Here is an 18,636-nt window from a genome sequence, read left to right as displayed (position 1 = left end):
AGGTATGATGTTCTCCTAGCATTTTTTTGTTTCACTGGATCAATGAGGCAGTCTTCCCACAGTATTGGCTCTCCATTTCTCTTATCCTAATGACAGCCCTTTTCTGTGATGCTTCCACTGTGAATTTGTCTGTCTTCAAGATGATCAACTAGGATTTCATGCAGCATTTTAAATGAAGCATCACCAGAATTTTTAGACAGCGTACATAGCTAACACAAGGCTGCAGACTTATATGCTGTAACACACTCACTGCAAACAGTTTTGCCAGTGTTTCTGCGTGACATCCATTGTCTCCTTCTCCTGCTTTGTGTTAATGCAACTCATAAAATGGTCTCTTGCTGTTTGGGTGAACGATGGTAGGTGTACTTTACTGTGATAGCAGCATTCTTCCTCTTCTCTCCTAGTAGTTACATTGATTAGATTACAGTGGGTATTCATGAGGTCAGTCCAAAAGTCTGTGCTGCTTGTTTTTTATATGCTATCAGTATGTATATTTTCAAATTGCTTTAAACAAATGGTGTTTCCTGTAAAATCCCTGAGCTAAAATGCTATTCTTCATTTAAAAGCAAGTCGAAGCATCATTTGGCTCATATAACAATTATTCTCTGAAAACTGCTACCGCCAGATTCTCATTTCCTATGGGGTTCAGTCCCAACTTGTATCTGTAGACAACAGGAATGATAAATCAATAAAAGCAGCTTGCAGACTGGAATCATGCAGGCCTATCCATGTTGGCACATCTCACTTGCAATCAAAGACTGAAAATCTGCTTGGACGTACAGTATCTGAAGATCTTCTTGAGTACAAGTTCATCCTTTTAGGCATTCCTACTTCTTCAACACAGCATAGGTTAGAGGTTTCTGGTAGTTCTAACACCTGTGATTTAATGAAGCTGAATTGCTCAGAATACCTTTGGCATAAATTACCAGCTCTTTCCATTTATTCAACTTGCCCCTTAGCAATCAAGGAATTTAGTTACAAGGTGCTCTTTATTTTTCCTTCTGTTTTAATTTCAGATCAGTTAACTTACATTTTCTTCACCCAGAGTTATTTTCTAGGAGCAACTCTTCTGTAATGTCTTCATTAATTGACAAATTGGTATCTGAAATAATACTGCCTCAGTTCAGTGATAATTTGGTGGAAAACTATCTGCTTCCACATCTGGAAATATACTGGAGCACGATCTTAGATGATGTTTGTTCTGAGGAGCACTTGCTCTTCTGAAGTAGCATCTGGAAGTATATTCTATCTCCCTAGCAGAAGCTGCGTTCCAAAATAATTGACTGTTTTTATCCATAGTACCCTCTGTGTTTCTTTGTCAGAGTAGCTATTCTGTATCTTTCTTACATCATTAAGTATCTTTCTGCCCTTGATATTCTACCACCTTCTCATCTTACCTATATTATCTGGCTCATATTAATATTTTTTGCTGCTGAAACATTCTTTTTTTTTTTCAGTATTGGAATGCTGTTGTTTTGTGTTTGTTTTTTTTTTAATTCATCTCTCCTCAAGACACTTTCTAATTCTATTAGTTTTGATTATTTCTTTAAGCACATTTTCAAACTATTATTCAGTCAGTGTAAATGCTTCTTTTCTTTTTCTTTTCTCCTTTATGCTTCAGTCTGGAATTTTCCTCCCAGGATTGAGAAATTCATAATTTTCTCCAGGTTTTCTGCCACACGTCTGTAAAGCAGAGGCCTTATTCTCAGGCTAGCCTGTGTTTCTTGGGTGACAATGAAGATTTTTCCATCAAGAGATGCTTTCCTTAGTGGATGACTTAGAAGAGTGAAATACCTAGATTCCTAGATTTGCCCCTTATTACATTTGACTGATCTACTGGTTTTTATTCTCTTGTTTCAAGACTTGTTAGAGTGGAATGATTCTGCCTGGATCTTAATTTTTTTTACTGTCTTCTGCAACTACAGTTAATTATTTTTTTTTTCATTCCAGCAGTATTTCCTAGCAGTAGTCATTACTTCAGAAAAAGCATGGATAGGTTATTTCTGCATTTCAGTTCTGCTTCTTGCATCCAAGTAACTGGCTAGTCTGCTTTAACAAATTTTGAAGAATGCTATACTTTCTCTAGGGTTTTGGATTCCTTTTCAGATGAATGTTAAGATGCCAGAGATGCAGCGTATCTCCTTGTCTCTTCATGGGAATGACATCCAATGCCTCTTATCTTTCTACAGGATTTTTCTTTACCCTGTCTTGATTGTTCAATGTTTGTTAACAGTTGTCATTCTTTGTGTGCTCTTACCTTTCTGTAGACGTTATCATTGTGACCAGCTTATTATCTGTTCCTAAGAGCTCCTCTTCTGCAATTTGGTTAGATGTTTCTCTGTGTAAACAGTTTTTTTTTCCTCAGGAATCCATTGCATTCTGCAGATTCTCCACTTCGTTGTCATTGTGTCATTTTTGTCTGTGTTCCACCTGGTAGTAGAAGCTTTAGAGCATTTAACCTGAGATTAGTGTACTCTGTGTAGTTATAGTGAGGTAGGAGGCAGTTTCTTTGCCGACCAGTTGACTAATCATCAATTTATTCACGTTAAATCTATAACAGAATATGTGAATATAAACATAAGGTGCTTATTTACGGGGTCTAAAGCTTTGCATATTAAATGTAAATATAATTTATTGTTATAGACTCACGCTGGTTCTTCTTCTACTGGAAGCTGTAGATAGGCAGCTGTGATAAATATAACCAGGTGAGGTTCCCTCTTTACCAACTAGAGAGATGCTAGGTTAATGCTACTGCTAAGTAGAAGGGTTGGTTGTTCAGTCTCCACTGAATCATAGAATCCTAGCATGAACAAGCTTGGAAAAAGTCTGTAAGATCATCCAATCCAACTGTCCACCTAACACCAGTATTTCCCACTAACCATGTTCCTCAGTGCAACATCTAAAGGTTTCTTGAACACCTCTAGTGACTGTGACTCCACCATCTTCCTGACCATTCTCTTGGATGAGCAGTATTTCCTAACACCCAACCTGAATCTCTTCTGGTGCAATTTGAGGCCATTCTCTCTAGTCCTGTCACTAGTTACATGTGGAAAGAGGCCAACTTTCACCTCACCACAACTTCCCTTCAGGTAGTTGTAGACAGCTATTAGAAGATTGAAGACTAGTGATTTCTCTACCGTTGCTGCTTCTAGAATCTAAGGTCTGTAAAGTGCTGTGAGGTGCCTAGTGGAGAGGAATAAAGTTACACTTGCATTAGGCTAAACTTGTCTTATCACTACCTCCCATTTCTTAATGGATTCCTCCCGAGTCTCTTTAATGGTAGTTTCTTACTGCAGTGCTGAAAGCAAAGAAAAATTAACTTAAAATTTCATCTGTGAAAACATCTGAGCAGTTTTTAGAAGGGAAGGAATGTGGGAAGTGGAGACATGGAGGAATGTACCTTGCTGAGTATTGATAATGCTGCTTTAATCAGATCATTTTCATTTGATTTAAATCACTTCTGAATCCAAAAAGCAATAAAAATTGCTCTTACCTCTGGACCACACTTTTCTTTTTTTGTTCTAAAAACCTTCAGTGGTTCTCTGAGAGAATCAGTTGTGCTCATCAAGAGGAGGTTTCAAGGGTGTGTTATGTGTGTTACAGTCTCCTGAATTTTTGTATTTAACTGCCTGCGTTGCAGTGTAATAGTATGGAAACTTCACTCCTTTAGAAGGGTAAAAGCAGTATATCTGCTGTTGCATTTCTTGCTTTGCATTGCCTATGTTTTAACAGGTGTGGCTGGAAATGTTTGGCTTTCTATTATTTCCCATGCTTTCTTAATAGTGCATTAATAAACCACTAGGTGGGGATGTTACTCTGATTATGTGTTTGCTGCTAAGTGATTTTTGTTTAGAGACTGGAGAGATGTTAATTGAACTTAAAATGCTGAAGAGGAGCTGGTAAAAAATATTTTTTACTCTTCCTTCCCCTGTCCCTTACCTATGTTTCTAAATGAGACTGTTATTGTTCAGCCTAAAATAGAACCTTGTGACCCAAAAACTAGGGAGCTGGTAGTGATGTGAAGTTTGACAAGGGAAGGTTTGAAGGGTTTGGTTTGGTTTTTGAGACCATTGTACTTTTTTTTCTGCTAATATATAGTGCTTTTCTTTTTGCACAAAGGTGACTTTCTCTGAAGATTCAGTTTCCTTTGTGAAATTCTGGTTTCTCTTTAATGTGCACACACACACGTATGTGGACAAATTGTGTTAGAAACCAAGGTGCATAGTTGTCATTTACTGCCCTTATCTTACCGATGAAAGAAAATCTACATAGGAGCCTGTAGGCACTGTGAAACTCTGTGTTTCTGGATGCCCTGACAATGGAGTTCTGGGATTCCTGCTGCATGCTCTTATTGAAGGAGCAGACAGTTGGCATCAGGAGCTGTTGCTGTGTGTTCTCAAAGCCAGTTCTGGGAAGGGAGCCTTAAGGATTGTGTTGGTTTTGACTTTCAGAGAAGGTTCTCCTACTACATTAGTTTATAAACTTGGTAAGTGTACAGTGACCTCAGTATTTCATACTCACAAGAGCTTTTCCACCTCTTTGACATGACACAAGTCACCACCACCCCAGCCTCACCTCTCCTTGCTATGTGAGAGTGTGGCTTTTCCTAGTGTCCATATGGGAGTGTGGAAAAAAAAGGAGCATCTTACTTCCTATCCAGCTTACTTCCAAGTGTAGACTTAGCAGTGTGAAAGGTGTTGGCTCTGAAGGAGAACTTGTACTTGAAGTTACCTGATGTGGAAGATGCTGTTTTCCGTGGGTGGTGGTTGATATGCCATCCTGCTGGGGTGTCTTCTCAGCTGTTGCTGCTGGAAGCCAAAACTTGCCAGATCACTCTGACTCTTGGCACTTTACCTGCTTGCTTGTTTCTGTTCTGCTTTCACAACATCGCTGGTTTGTCTGACCAGTTTGATCAGGATGAAGGCAGTCTGCAGAATATCATATTTCAAGAAAATGGGTAACTGCATGCCTCCTCACTGAGAGAAGGATAATAGATATGAGACTTTAGAAAATCTGCAAGGGAGAATGCTATTTTACCAGCAACAGAAAGTTCCAATCAAAGCATGAAGAATTTTAAAGGTATGGTAAGTTATGTCATCGTGAGATTTCATTGGAATCTAAATTTATCCATAGCCATTCCTTATGAAAATACTTTTTTTTCTGAAAAAAACACACTATTGGTGTAAAAACTAACACAAGCTCCTAAGTTAATCAGTAGTACATACTTTTCTTCTACTTGTTTGTACTTGGACTGTTAATTTTAAAAACCTTAAGCTTAAATGCTATATTAGTTGGGAGCAATAAATCTTGTGGAAACAAGTTAAAGAGAAACTAAATAATCTTAAGTACTTCTTCTAGAGCAGCAATCTGGTTTGTCTTATGTATAGGTAACAGATTCTAAGGAACTGTGTGACACTGTTGTATTCCTAAATAAAGCACATGACCACTAATGGTAGCTTGGCAATCTGTAGTATTCAGATATTTTAGGGGTTGCTAGTTGCAGTCTGTAACTATACCTCAGCCACTGAACTACTGAAGCCACCCTTTCCACTCATAGGTTCAAATGATTCCCTGGAAGGTCTGAGATTTATCAGATTTTTCTAATGGCAGGCTTCATAAGTCAGATTGAAAGATCTCAAATAGCATATGACTCAAAGCATCAACAGCTTTAAAATGTCACAAGTGAGACAGCTGGTCTTGCTAAGGGAAGGGGTGCTGACTCTGGGACAAGTGGTGTTTTAAAATGAACAGAAACAGGCAAATTTAATAAATAAAAGAAAAAAATATCTGTAAGGGAATTATGAAGGTAAAAATTCAGTGTTTAAAATGTTATTAATTGCTTTTGCAGATAGCATCCAACTGTGAAAATCTGATAGATGTGCTTATTACTCTGATGCTGCATGAAAGTACAACAATTAAGCATTATATCTAATAAATATTGTTAGTGGTTAACTGCATTTATTCTCAATCTGAGTGTTGTTGAATGCAAGCATTTAGAGTGTGAAAGTGCAGCTGTACTTTGAGCACAGCATCTTCTCACATTCCTACATATGGTAAATACGGTGTTTTATTGGGGCTATGCTATATTTTTATGGAAATGTTTCACTGCCCTGCAATTTGTAAGTTATAATACTATTAGATGGGACATCTACTGCAAGCTCCTTCTTATCCTGTGCATTATGAAATCTGATAGCCAGAATTACTGGTGGCAAGAGATAAAAACAGCAAACAGATCAAACAGTCTCCAACTAAGAAATGACCTTAACAGCGTATTGGCAACCAACATTAAGGACTCAGAGACCTGCATGGATTAGTTCTGGAGCCCTTTGTATCTCAGATTTCTGAACTGTATGTTGATCTCTAAACCCTTCTGAATATTTCACGCTTCTGACAGCGAAGATGAATTGGTGGCCTTAATTTCATCAGAAAAGTAATAGTTGACTAAAAGGGGCGAAGTATGATTCTTTCAGCCATATGAGAGTTGCGGTGATTCACAAATTCACATTTTGTTGTTGGAGGTAGGAGACAATGGAGGAGACTTACTCACTTAAATATTTCTGACACAGCTTACTGTCACTGGATTATTGCGTTAAGTGCAATATTTGTTTTGGAAGGTGAAGGCTTTGCATTTAGAAGTGTTCTATATCTTAAAATGCTTTTTATTTCCTGTTTTGTTACCCCTTTTTTTTTTTGTTCCTTCAAAATTGTACTTCTCTAAAAACAGTGTTTACCAGTCATTTTTACTGATAATGCCAGCAAGAAAATAGAACAGAAAGATTGAGTTGGCCAAAGAACAGTGCTGCTGTGGGTACATGCCAAACATTATTTTCTCCATTTGTAGTTGCAGCTCTATTCAGAAGCCAGTGTGGCTCTTTTGCAACTGAATAACCCCAAGGGTTTCCATGAACTGAGCAAACAAGCGAAGAAGAACATGACTATAGATGGAAAAGAATTAACGCTTAATCCTGCTTACTTACTGTGGGACCTGAGCTCCATTAGTCAGGTAGGTAAACCCTGTTACAGAATGTAAAGGTTGCAGTGTGCAGACAAAGTGTGCTTACAATTAACTAATTAATGATGAGGAGCATGGGATTTCTTTAAAAAATTTGGGTGTGGTAAGGTATTTATTATGTTGTAATTAAATGCCATAAGAACACTGCCAAATTCTAAAATCAAAAAGGAGGAAGCATCATGAAGAGTGGCATTTCATTTATTAGACAATAAGGAAATTTCAATTAAAAATGTTGCCCTCTACATGTGTTTTTATAAGGTTGTGGGCAGTATAGTCCCAAAAAGCCTAATTGATGCTAACTGACAAACAGATTGCTTGTGTGTGGGAGAGAGACAGGGTTTTATTAACAAACGTGATTACCTTTTTCCCAGTATGCTTCTTAGGGTTTTGTTGTGGTGGGTTTGTTTTTTTGTTGTTTAGTTTAGTTTTGGGTTTGTTTTTTTTTTGCACAGTGATCAGTGTTACATTTGCTGAACAAATGCTGATCACTTCTCTTCTGTAAAAAATCAAAGAAATTAAATACAGGTGTCCATAGGGAAAAGAGTTCTAATTTGAACAAGGAATAAATGCAGGAATGCTAAGTTTATCAAAAGGAAAACAAACAAAATCACCAGGATAGCTCTTCCAAGATGAGATCTAAAATCTTGTTTTTTCCCTTAATAATGTCAAGTAGCATGGGTAAAGTTTCTAATAATGCTTAACTGGCTTTCTGTAGCCAGTTAACTTGGGTTTGGGGAACTTTTGCTTATTGGTACAGTCCATGAACTCAGACTTCGTATTTTCCCATGTTTACATTATTCATCAATTTATAAATGAGCACTTAGCTGATGTAGTTGTTTTAAATGTTTTCATTTATGTTTTGCAGAATCCATATGTTGTATTAATATATATTGGAAAGGAGACTTATTTACAGTGCATAGAATTTGCAGTGAAAATTCAGTGTTAGACGATTACCATTTTTTCCTCAAGTGTCCTTTTCTAATTGGGCATGCTTCCATACTTACTCTTTATGGCAAGTTTAATTCTCAGTTTAGGAAGAGGCCATTAAGTTCTTATAAACGGAGAAGAAATGTGGTAAAAAACATTTGTTATTTACCTGAGAAATTTCTAATTTCAAATGCTTCCCTTTAAAAAACTTATGGAAATCTTTAGTTCAGCTATTTGTAGTGAATATTAGGATTAGGATTAAATTAGCTGATTGCCTCCTTTTTTTTTTTTTTTTTTTTTTTTTTTAATGAAAGACCAGCAGATAATTGAAGAGCAGCTACATCACCACTCTTGCAGTATCTCTATATTAGGTGACACAGTTATATACGGTTTATGATGTGATGTGCTTGGAAGGCCCCAGTCTCTTAAAACAGCAGTTCTGAAAGATGATGTTACTGGTATGAAATGCAACTTGGCTTTTGATCAAGATCAGCAAATAATTGAGACTGATAATTCACGAGAGCAAGAGGGTGGGGTTTTTTGCTGTTTTTGTTTGGTTTTGTTTGTTGTTTTGTTTTTAACTGAGGTTCTTTCTCCAAGAGCTGGATCACATGAGGCACTGTCATCTTGCAGTGTGGTCAGCAGATGACTTAATGATGCCAAGTGGTGAGCCACTGATGTACTGTTCACCTTGACAGTTTAGTCAAGTATAATCCTCTAGAGGAATGTCAGTACTTGATCACTGTATTTTTATTTTTTTTTAATCTCTATTACTTGTGACCTGTATGGTAAAGGATTCTACTGTTTACTGGCTGGATTGGAACTTAAATGGTTTGTTTAAAATCTAAAAGATTCTTCTTTTTTAATAGTCTAAGCAGGATGAAGATATTTCTGCCAGCCGTTTTGAAGATAACGAAGAGCTGAGGTATTCCTTACGATCAATAGAGAGACATGCTCCTTGGGTGCGACATATTTTCATTGTCACTAATGGGCAGATTCCTTCCTGGCTTAACCTGGATAATCCCCGGATAACCATAGTGACCCACCAGGTAAAAACAAAAAACAAACCCCCAGAGATAAGCAACAAAAAACCTCCAACCCTGGGAGAGAAAAAACAAAGCAACAAAAAGCCACAAAGCCAATCAAAAAAAACCCCACCTAACAACAATAAAGGAAAAAGCACAAAAGTACCATCAGTAAAGATTCTGTTTTGAAATGCAATTAGCCCCTTTCAGCTGAAGGCTGCTTTTGTTAGGAACAAAGTGACCAACTCTCCCCCTTCCCATGCACTGTTTTGTTAAACCCCAATATGTTTTAGTACTTCAGATACAGATATCTCAGGTTAAGCAGGTAACTGAAGGTATATCAACCCTTCACTGAGTTAACTTCTCCAAATACTAAGATTTCAGCCAATGTGTGCTAATTTCCTTATAAAAGTATGTTTATTAAAAAACAACAAAAAACATATGGCAAGAAAAGATAATTTGTATCCATGAACTCAGAACTAGTGCTAACCTAATAAATTTGCTGACAGGGTGGACAACAGTTGTTGAAATGAAGAAGATGGCTCCAAAAATCAACTAGCTACGCATTCTGCAAGGCTTATTTAAAAGAGAAAGGGAATCCTGCAAGCTTCCCAAATAAGTGAAACAACAAAAATACTCTAGTAGTTTTTTAATACAAAATCAAGAGTAAGTTTGATCTGTGGATATGACATAGGAGCCATGAGCAACTTAAGTGGTAACAAGATACTAATTCAGCTTCTGTTGCTATCTGCTTGCTAAGTTATCTGAAAGAGATGGAAGAACGCTGTTTGAATGTTGGAACAGATTCAACTTGAAATTTTGTTCTTCCTGTACTGCGCAAGTAGTATAAATACATGTACGCTGGGCCTGATCCAGTAGCCAGTGAAATAGATAGTTTGTGTCTTTGCATTGAATGAGGTGCAGGTTTTTGTTAAGCATCAGACATGAAAATGGTTTTACATGGGAAAAGGAAATAGAGAAGTTTTAGTTTTTTGCTAATGTTTTCTCACTTTTTTCTTTTATATGTCTCTTCTTGTTCTTTCAGGAAATATTTCAGAATGTGAGTCACTTGCCAACCTTCAGTTCACCAGCTATTGAAAGCCACATTCATCGTATCAACGGTCTCTCTCAGAAGTTTATCTATCTCAATGATGATGTTATGTTTGGAAAGGATGTTTGGCCTGATGATTTTTACAGTCACTCTAAAGGTCAAAAGGTAAGCTCTTATGAAATAATTTTTTAGACTTGAAACTTCTCTGTGCTAATATAGCAAAAAGTGAAGAAACACTACTTGGAAAGAGAGAGAAAGGCACTATCCCTTCTCATCTTATACCTCTAATGGATCATTATTCTTAGATGGACAATTGGTGGCAAAGGTGCCATGTGATTGTATTGTGTTGATGCTTGGATTCTTGGATTGCAGAATTACCTTCTGGTATTTTCTCCCTGTTTTTTTTGTTTGTTTGTTTTGTTTTTTTTAATGGCATAATAGTCCTCTGTTTGGCTTCACTTTGTAATTTTTCTTCCACTTTCTGTGTGAGCACTCGGAAGACCAATTTCGTATTTGAAAGCTGCCAACTCATTCCATGAAAAAAAAATAATTCACAGGAAAATGTTCTGTTCCAAATAGATTCTTCCATGGTAATGCTGAGATCTGATGATGTTCAGACTAGTCTAATATTTAAATTTACCATTAACAATCTCTGTTCTAGAGAACTACAATTTCTTTGCCAAATCTTTGTAGAATTATATATAATTGTGTACAGAAAGGTAGTGCTTTTAGTGAACATGAAGTCGTTTAGTTTTTCAAAAACAAACCTATCGTGACTGGGCTTAAATAAAGAAAGCAGGCTGAGGACTATAGTTCAGCATAAAGACTATGGGGTACCAGCAGAGTTTTCAACCATCAGCTTGATCTACAGGAGTAACGTGGAGAAAAACTTTAAAACTTGCGTACTGTTTTAAATGTGCTACAGAAATCTTGAAACAGTAACGTCTAAAGGAAAATGTATGTGGTTTTTAATGCCCTCTCAGTTGAAAATGTACGTACTGACATGCCTTATTTTTATCTTGGTAATTCTAAGAATTATTTGATCAAAGAGAATCAGATGTTCAGTGTGTGCTTCTTATCTCATGACTGGTAAGTGATAAAGAAACATCTTTAGTTGTGGAAACAAGTGAACTTCAGAGCTATTTTAGAGTGAAATCTCCTCCTTTATCAGATTTTTTTTAAAAAGATAAAAATACTAATTTTCATTTGAAGATGTTTTGCAAAAGTGAATTTGGGATGTCCTGGTATGTCCTACTTCCTATTTTCAGCCATTGCTGCCATGCTCTGTAGCCAAGAGATCTCATTTAATATGAGGCTTGATCTCCTTCTGTTTGAAAGGGATAACATTTATTTCGCCTGATGAAGTTCAAATGCAGTTTAAAAGTTTAACTTTGCAGACACTGAAGACATTGTATACAGAGACTAATTATTTTAAGTCTATATTCCAAGAAACAAGCTCAGCTGACTTTTATTTGACAGACCTTGGCTCAAACTGTAATGTTGTTCCAGGTTTACTTGACTTGGCCTGTGCCAAACTGTGCTGAAGGATGTCCTGGTTCATGGATCAAAGATGGTTACTGTGATAAAGCCTGTAATAACTCGGCTTGTGATTGGGATGGAGGTGACTGCATTGGTAAGATGACAGGGTTAATTTAGGGCAAAAAAACCCACGCTTTCTTTTTTGTTAAAATTCTGTAATATGTGATTCTCCTGTAACTTAAACAAACAAACAAAAAATAACCTTCTGTAACAGGGGAAAAATAGTCATCCTAAATATTAAAGATAAATAAATTCACGTATACTAAAAGGTACACAAAAGAAACCTTTTTTTCTTTTAGCTATCAAAGTTGACTATGTGACAGGAAAATTTTTGAACCTCAGAGTCCAAATAATTTTGCACTTTCAAGGGAATTTCAGTCCTGGTTTCATTCCTTAACAAAATTGTCTGTTGTTCAGAGAAGAAAACAAGTAAGAAAAGAGAGATTGGTCGATTAATTAAGAACCATGAACAGAATATCACTATCTGAAACATTTAGTATTGTATATTGTAAATTGAAGTTCTGTGAATATGATGACAGTGTTTTGCACAGTAGTACAGGTTGTACTGTCTCCTTTCGCTTTCCTATTTTTTTAATATTGCTTGCTTCATATTAAGGTGAAATTTTAAGTTGACTTTGCATTTAAAGGTCTGACCAGAGTATTTGCTGGTAAGTCTTTTTGCACAAGAGTTTTATGATGCAGTTTAATTTTCAAAGTTCTGACCCACTTTCCCTTCATGGAGGAGGCTGTCTGTACACGCTCCTCTCCTAAATTTTACTTTATGTTTTTAAAGCCACAGTCAAATATAGTCTAAGTAGATATCATCACTTTTCTGATTCTGATCTGTGTTCCACTGCTTTTCCATTTTTGGATCAGTTTCCATGCCTTGAAAATCCTTAACACTATCTGGAAGTGAACACAATGGGGTAACTTTGATTACAAGGTTCATTTTTACTTCCTTTTCTATTGAACACTTTAAATAGATATTTATTTTCATCCTTTATGAAGCTAGAGGATGATCCCCTCTCTCTTTTCCTCCCAGAAAAGCCATGATGATTGTGACGTGCAGGAAAAGTGAATCATTTGACATGAAAGCAGTCAGAGCAGTCTAAGTTCATTGTGAAGCTGCACCTAAATTCAATTTTTCCAGGCTGTAGGTTATGAAAATGAAGTGAGGCTTCTGCACTGAGGAAGTGATGCAGTACTGTAGGGAACTGCAGAGTCAATAATGCAAGCAGAAGTAAATCAGTTTTCTGCCTACGTTTTTGAAGTGAATATAAAATACACTGCTGTTTTTGTTGCAGTTTTAAGTTGGTTTGCAAAAGTCTACAGTGAGATTTATATCTATATAAAATTATATAAAATAAAGATTGTACAATTGTACACAGAGTATTTAATTGGGTTTCAATTTTTCTGTTGATAAATAAGATTCTGCTGACTTTTCAATCCAGCTTTAACACTGTATACTAAAATGTCCTTTCCTCAGAAGGAAGAATTTCAAATGATTGATCTTTGTAATTTTTCTTTTTAGGTAACAGTGGAGGTAGTCGCTATGTTGCTGGTGGTGGTGCAGTAGGAGGTATAGGGAATGGACCACCATGGCAGTTTGGTGCAGGAATAAGTGGTGTTTCATACTGTAACCAAGGTTGTGCTAATTCCTGGCTAGCAGATAAATTCTGTGATCAGGCCTGCAATGTCCTCTCCTGTGGATTTGATGCTGGTGACTGTGGGCAAGGTATGTAAAATACATAGCTGTAAATCTTCTCTTGAATTGCATTAGGTTTTTTGGTTCCTTGTTCTCCAATAGTTCTAAGAGCCCAGCAGTGTCAAGAAAAAGAGCTGCCAGCAGCTGAAAGAAATAATCAGGCACTTCCTGTATTCACTAATCTAAATTTGAATTCATTTTTGCATGCTATTTTTGTTAATCTGTATTTACCAAGCATTGATAAGGTGAGGTGCTTGATGTCTTATGAAACAACGTGCATCAAAGTCATTACCCAAGAGGCTTACACTTAAAGTGCAGAAATTATATTTCAGCTATGCAAACTGTCTTTACTCAAATGAGAACTGCTGATTTGATGATCTCATAATGGTTAAAAAAGGAAATTAAAGGACCTCTGTGATGCTGAAGGTGAGAGTTAAGCCTGACTCTGCTCTCTTGCCAGAGGCTACTTTCAGTCACCTGTGGGTTCTGCTGGGGAGTGAGTTTTCTGCACGTGTCTTTTCCTTGTGTGCTGCTGGCTACAGAGGCTTTCATCTTATAATTGTGATGTTCAAATGCATAAGCAACTGGATTTAGGATGGGCTTTTGAATCTTACTGTGTTTAAGCCATGAGCTATGCCGCGAAGAAGGGGGGGGCGTCAGTAATGAATGCATGAGATTGCTATGTTTTCTCCGTGGCAAGGAAAATTTCATCTCAACGTGTCTGATTTTGGAAATTCCAAATCAAGATGCAATGTAGTAGTGAACAACTTTTGTAATGCGAGTGACAAAATATGACAAAAATGTAATATGAGCATGTTACTTACAACTGATACTTAATTTTTAGTGAGATGTAGTAATGAGCCAGCTAAGCTATTTATGTAGAAGGAGTGTTTTCTAGAATTACAGTTCTTTTTATAATTGCCACTAGAATGAATGCCAGGTTTATAATTCTGTTCTAGTAAACCATCATTAAATGCTAGTAAGAAATCAGAAGCCACAGTAAGTGTTCTTTCACAAAGTGGTCTCGCTGCTGGATATATTGCACCTAGAAAAGATTGGTGGAAGAAAAATCTCACTAGAAATTGACAGATTTATTTTTTTCCAGATCACTTTGAAGAAATGTACAAGGTGACACTTCAGCTAAATCAAACCTACTATGTTGTTCCAAAAGGTGAATGTCTGCCCTATTTCAGCTTCAGTGAAATAGCCAAGAAAGCAATTGAGGGTTCATATAGTGATAATCCAATTATCCGACATGCTTCAGTTGCAAACAAATGGAAGACTATCCACCTCATAATGCACAGTGGCATGAATACAACTGTGATCTATTTTAATCTTACGTTTCTAAATAAAAATGATGACGAGTTTAAAATGCACGTAGCTGTTGAAGTTGATACTAGAGAGGAACCAAAACTGAATACAACTTCAATGCAAAAATCCAACTCTGATTTTAAAACAACAACAATACCAGAAGCTGAGATGATATTTGAAGATATTCCTGAAGAAAAACGCTTTCCAAGAGTCAAGAGACATCGAAATGGCACAGGAGAGAGTCTCCATGAAGAGGTGATAATACCTTCAGTGAATCCATCTCTCCTTCCTGAAAGTGTTCAACTAGCACTGCAGAACCTAGACTTAAAACTAGCAAACGGTGATATCACTCAGAAGGGGTTTAACCTATCCAAGGCTGCTCTCCTGAGACCTTTTCAGTTCTTAACTACAGTAAGGAAGATTGCAGGTCTGGAAGAGAATGGAGTGCATTATAGTCTACAAGATCAGAAGAATGTAACCAGCTGGCAGAAGCCTCATGAAGATGTAAACAATGGCAAAATAGAAAAAACAAAAGCAAATGATGAATTTCTACCAAGGCTTACAGGAACAAAGGAGACTGGTGTGACAGTGAACACAAATAAACCAATTTCTAGGATAAAGCCTAAATCCGCACATCCAGCCCAGAGCATAGGAAATGAAAATGAACCAAAAGATAAAGTATTGAATGCGCTTATATTAAGGGGAACCCAGAAATCAAAAAATACTGCAAATGTAGAAGCTGGAGAAGATGCAGAGGGAATGGAAGGAAAGAAAGGGCATGTACAGTTGGATACAAATATAAGAAAGGAGTTAGTGGGAAGAAAATTGCAGTCTTATGCAGGAAGTTACCAAGGCTTTTTGCCATGGGAGAAAAAGAAGTATTTCCAGGACCTTCTTGATGTGAGTATCTCATACTGTTGTCTTAGTTAAGGCAGTAGGTTAAACCTGCTTATTAGACTAGTTAAAACTGCTTATTAGAATAGTTGCATCTTTCTGCATATTATTAATATGATTTGTAAATTTAGAATGTGACTTGCTTTTGATGCACCTATCAAGATTTTTTTGAAAGCTCTTCGAGTTTTCCTGTAAAAGCTAATTTGTTTATAATTTGGACCTCTCTCAGCTAGGTGGTAAAAGTCAAATAGCCATTTCTGTTCTGTTTCTACTGTGGGTTTTCTTGTGTATTTATTTATTTATTTTTAAAGTCAGATTCACTTCTTTTTCAGTGCATGTTGATGCAGTGATATTATTTGGATGCTATAGTACTCTAAAGAAACATTAGTTTTTTGGGGTTACGCTTATACCAAAGTGGATCCAATCCATAAAAGTATTCAAATACAAATGTGTTCTAAATGTTAAAATGAAAGTCTACCAAACTTCCACCCAAAGCATTTTGGCAGTTTTGAAAACCTCTAGAAGAGAAGATAGAGACTGTGTTTTGCAGCAACTGCTTTGCACTACTCCAGACAGCAAAGGTGGTATGTTTCTAAAAGCCTACCTCTTTCTGTTCTTCTAGGATTGGATTTTGCATGAGAAATCTCTATATTTGTAAGATCTCAACTACTACATGTGAAAAAAAATAAATAAATAAAAGGGCAGTATTACAAATATAGCAAAAAGTGACTGAAGTGTGTATATCAGAAGAGATGTCAGAAGAAAAATGAGTAATATCCACTATTAACTATTAATCACTTCTCCTCAGAGCATAGCAGTTTTAAGTAAGAAGTTATCTTCTATTTCTTTTATTTTTAAAGAGAAATCAGAAGAACACGAAGAAACATATTCAAAGCTTCTCTTTCCATTTTCACCTCTTAAAAAAGAACCAGCACCTGCCTGAAATGTCAACTTTCCTATGTGTTTTATGCTTTTGAGCATTGTTGATAATATAACATTAACGTATGCTTATCTTGCTGTTTAGGAGGAAGAGTCATTACTCAAAGAAATGTCATACTTTACTGATGGTAGACATCTTGGAAGGCAGCTGAAAGATACATTTGCTGATTCCCTTCGATATGTAAATAAGCTTTTAAACAGTAAATTTGGATTTACATCTCGGAAAGTCCCTGCTCATATGCCTCACATGATTGACCGCACTGTTATGCAAGAGCTGCAGGACATGTGAGTATGTCTTTCGTTGGAGATACACGTAACTAGATAATTCTGTATTTCTGTTAATGCTTTGTTATAATTACTTCTAATGTATTAGTAGCTATTCGTAAAAATCATATTTTGGAAAGGGAAACATGCTGGTTGTGTTTAGCTAAGGAGACTTTTGAGAACTTTTTAAAAATTTAGATGAAAATTTGTTTACAGATGAGCAATGTTTTACCAGAAACCAGTGTATTAACTTATCCTTTTATGTAGGTTTCCTGAGGAGTTTGACAAGACATCATTTCACAAAGTGCGGCACTCAGAAGATATGCAGTTTGCTTTTTCATATTTCTACTATCTTATGAGTGCAGTTCAGCCACTGAATGTTTCTCAGATCTTCGATGAGGTTGATACAGACCAGTCAGGGATTTTGTCTGACCGAGAGATTCGCACACTGGCCACAAGAATCCATGAACTACCATTAAGTTTGCAGGTATTTTCCTCAGTAATAACTATTCGAGTAATTTAATTTCTGAAATCCAAAACTGTTACAATAAAATGAATAAAATCTTTACTTTTCTTTAACATTGGTAACATCTGGCAATTCTTAAATTTTAGCTGGAGAATGCAGAGTTACTTTCTATTTCTTTACGGACCATTCTTCTATGGACTCAACAATTAAGTTGAGTTCTAGCAACATTGGAAAAATTGGTGACTGGTATCCTGAGAACAAGGAAGTGTGTAGTATGAATTTGTGAGGAAAAAATGTTCACTGCTAAAATGCAGCATGAAGTGTGGGATTCTGTTGTGCTTACTCTTGGGCTTGCACATAATTTATAAAACAAAACAAAAACCAACCACATTCTTGACTGTAAAACTTGTACCCTAAAGAAAGATGCGAGGAAAAGGGCAGCAAAGAAATGGTGTTACTGGTAAATACTATGACCATATAAATGATTCACATTTCTGTTTTTCTGGGAAACTGGTAAGAAAAGAGACATAGTTTTCTTGTGTCTTGTGCTCTTAGATTCAGTTGATAGAGAATTGTGTACTCCTTCTGCTTTACTGAGAGGGATCGGGGCACATATCAATAATGTTCTTGAAATGACATACATAGCTGTAATGCATCTCTGCTTTAATGTGTTCCTGGCCAGTACTTTAATCAGAAAATCTTCCTTTCAGTTTATTTTTTTTGGTTGCTTGATCTGTGATTTAATATGCCACCCCTGTATTGGGAATTCTCTATTCTCCTTTATATTATCTCTAAAGGTGTGTTGTGATCTCAATTCAACCAAGCATCATTTGCTTCACTGAAACATATGGGAAGTCCCATTAACTTTAGTAGTTAATGTACTGGGGTCTGCTAATGTGTTTTTTTTTCTTTTTTTTTTCCCCATAGTAGTTTGGAAACATTTTATGTATATAACATTAAATATGTGCATCCTTGACTTCAGGACTATCACAATGAGAAAGCAATATTATCTTTTTTTTTTTTTTTTCCTCTTCCATTTCTGATAGGATTTGACAGGTCTGGAACAAATGCTAATAAATTGTTCGAAATCTCTTCCTGCTAACATCACTCAGATCCATGTCATTCCACCAACTCAGGAAGCATATTATGATCCCAATCTGGTAAGAGATGTTGGTCCTAAAAGGTGTTTGATTTCTTTCCTAAGCAAGTAGTTACTGTGCTTGAAATGTTGGTGTGATTTCTAAAAGGAAATTATTCACAAAAATTTCTAATAATGTGTATATTAAATATTTAAATATGAAAGTTCTACAAGCTACTTTTAAAACTGTTAAAATTTCCTTCAAAATCAGAAAAGCTGAGCTTTAAAATTTTATGATATATGGGATTTAAAAAGTCATCCTTGTTAAGAAAATTCAGCATTGTGAACCAAAAAGACAGTATGTATAACACTTTCCTGATTAGAACTTTCTGATAAATAGCACATAGGACGTCATTCAAACAGAC

The 18,636-nt window shown here is 36.2% G+C and overlaps 1 protein-coding gene across 5 annotated transcripts in view; it reads left to right on the top strand.

The window, feature by feature from the left end:
• The window catches only part of GNPTAB (N-acetylglucosamine-1-phosphate transferase subunits alpha and beta), a 39,654-nt gene that overhangs the window by 13,327 nt on the left and 7,691 nt on the right, over positions 1–18,636 (top strand). For all 5 annotated transcript variants that reach the window (XM_052669297.1, XM_052669296.1, XM_052669298.1 and 2 more), the window contains exons 8-16: positions 6,842–7,003; positions 8,809–8,988; positions 10,010–10,180; positions 11,525–11,648; positions 13,086–13,289; positions 14,365–15,470; positions 16,489–16,688; positions 16,935–17,154; positions 18,180–18,293. In XM_052669297.1, the coding sequence (XP_052525257.1) occupies positions 6,842–7,003; positions 8,809–8,988; positions 10,010–10,180; positions 11,525–11,648; positions 13,086–13,289; positions 14,365–15,470; positions 16,489–16,688; positions 16,935–17,154; positions 18,180–18,293 (2,481 nt within the window). The remainder of the gene's footprint in view (positions 1–6,841; positions 7,004–8,808; positions 8,989–10,009; positions 10,181–11,524; positions 11,649–13,085; positions 13,290–14,364; positions 15,471–16,488; positions 16,689–16,934; positions 17,155–18,179; positions 18,294–18,636) is intronic.

This window comes from Tympanuchus pallidicinctus, unplaced genomic scaffold (assembly GCF_026119805.1).
Source record: "Tympanuchus pallidicinctus isolate F22 unplaced genomic scaffold, pur_lepc_1.0 scaffold8, whole genome shotgun sequence".
Lineage (NCBI taxonomy): Eukaryota > Metazoa > Chordata > Aves > Galliformes > Phasianidae > Tympanuchus > Tympanuchus pallidicinctus.
This window is presented reverse-complemented; position numbering and strand designations above follow the sequence as displayed.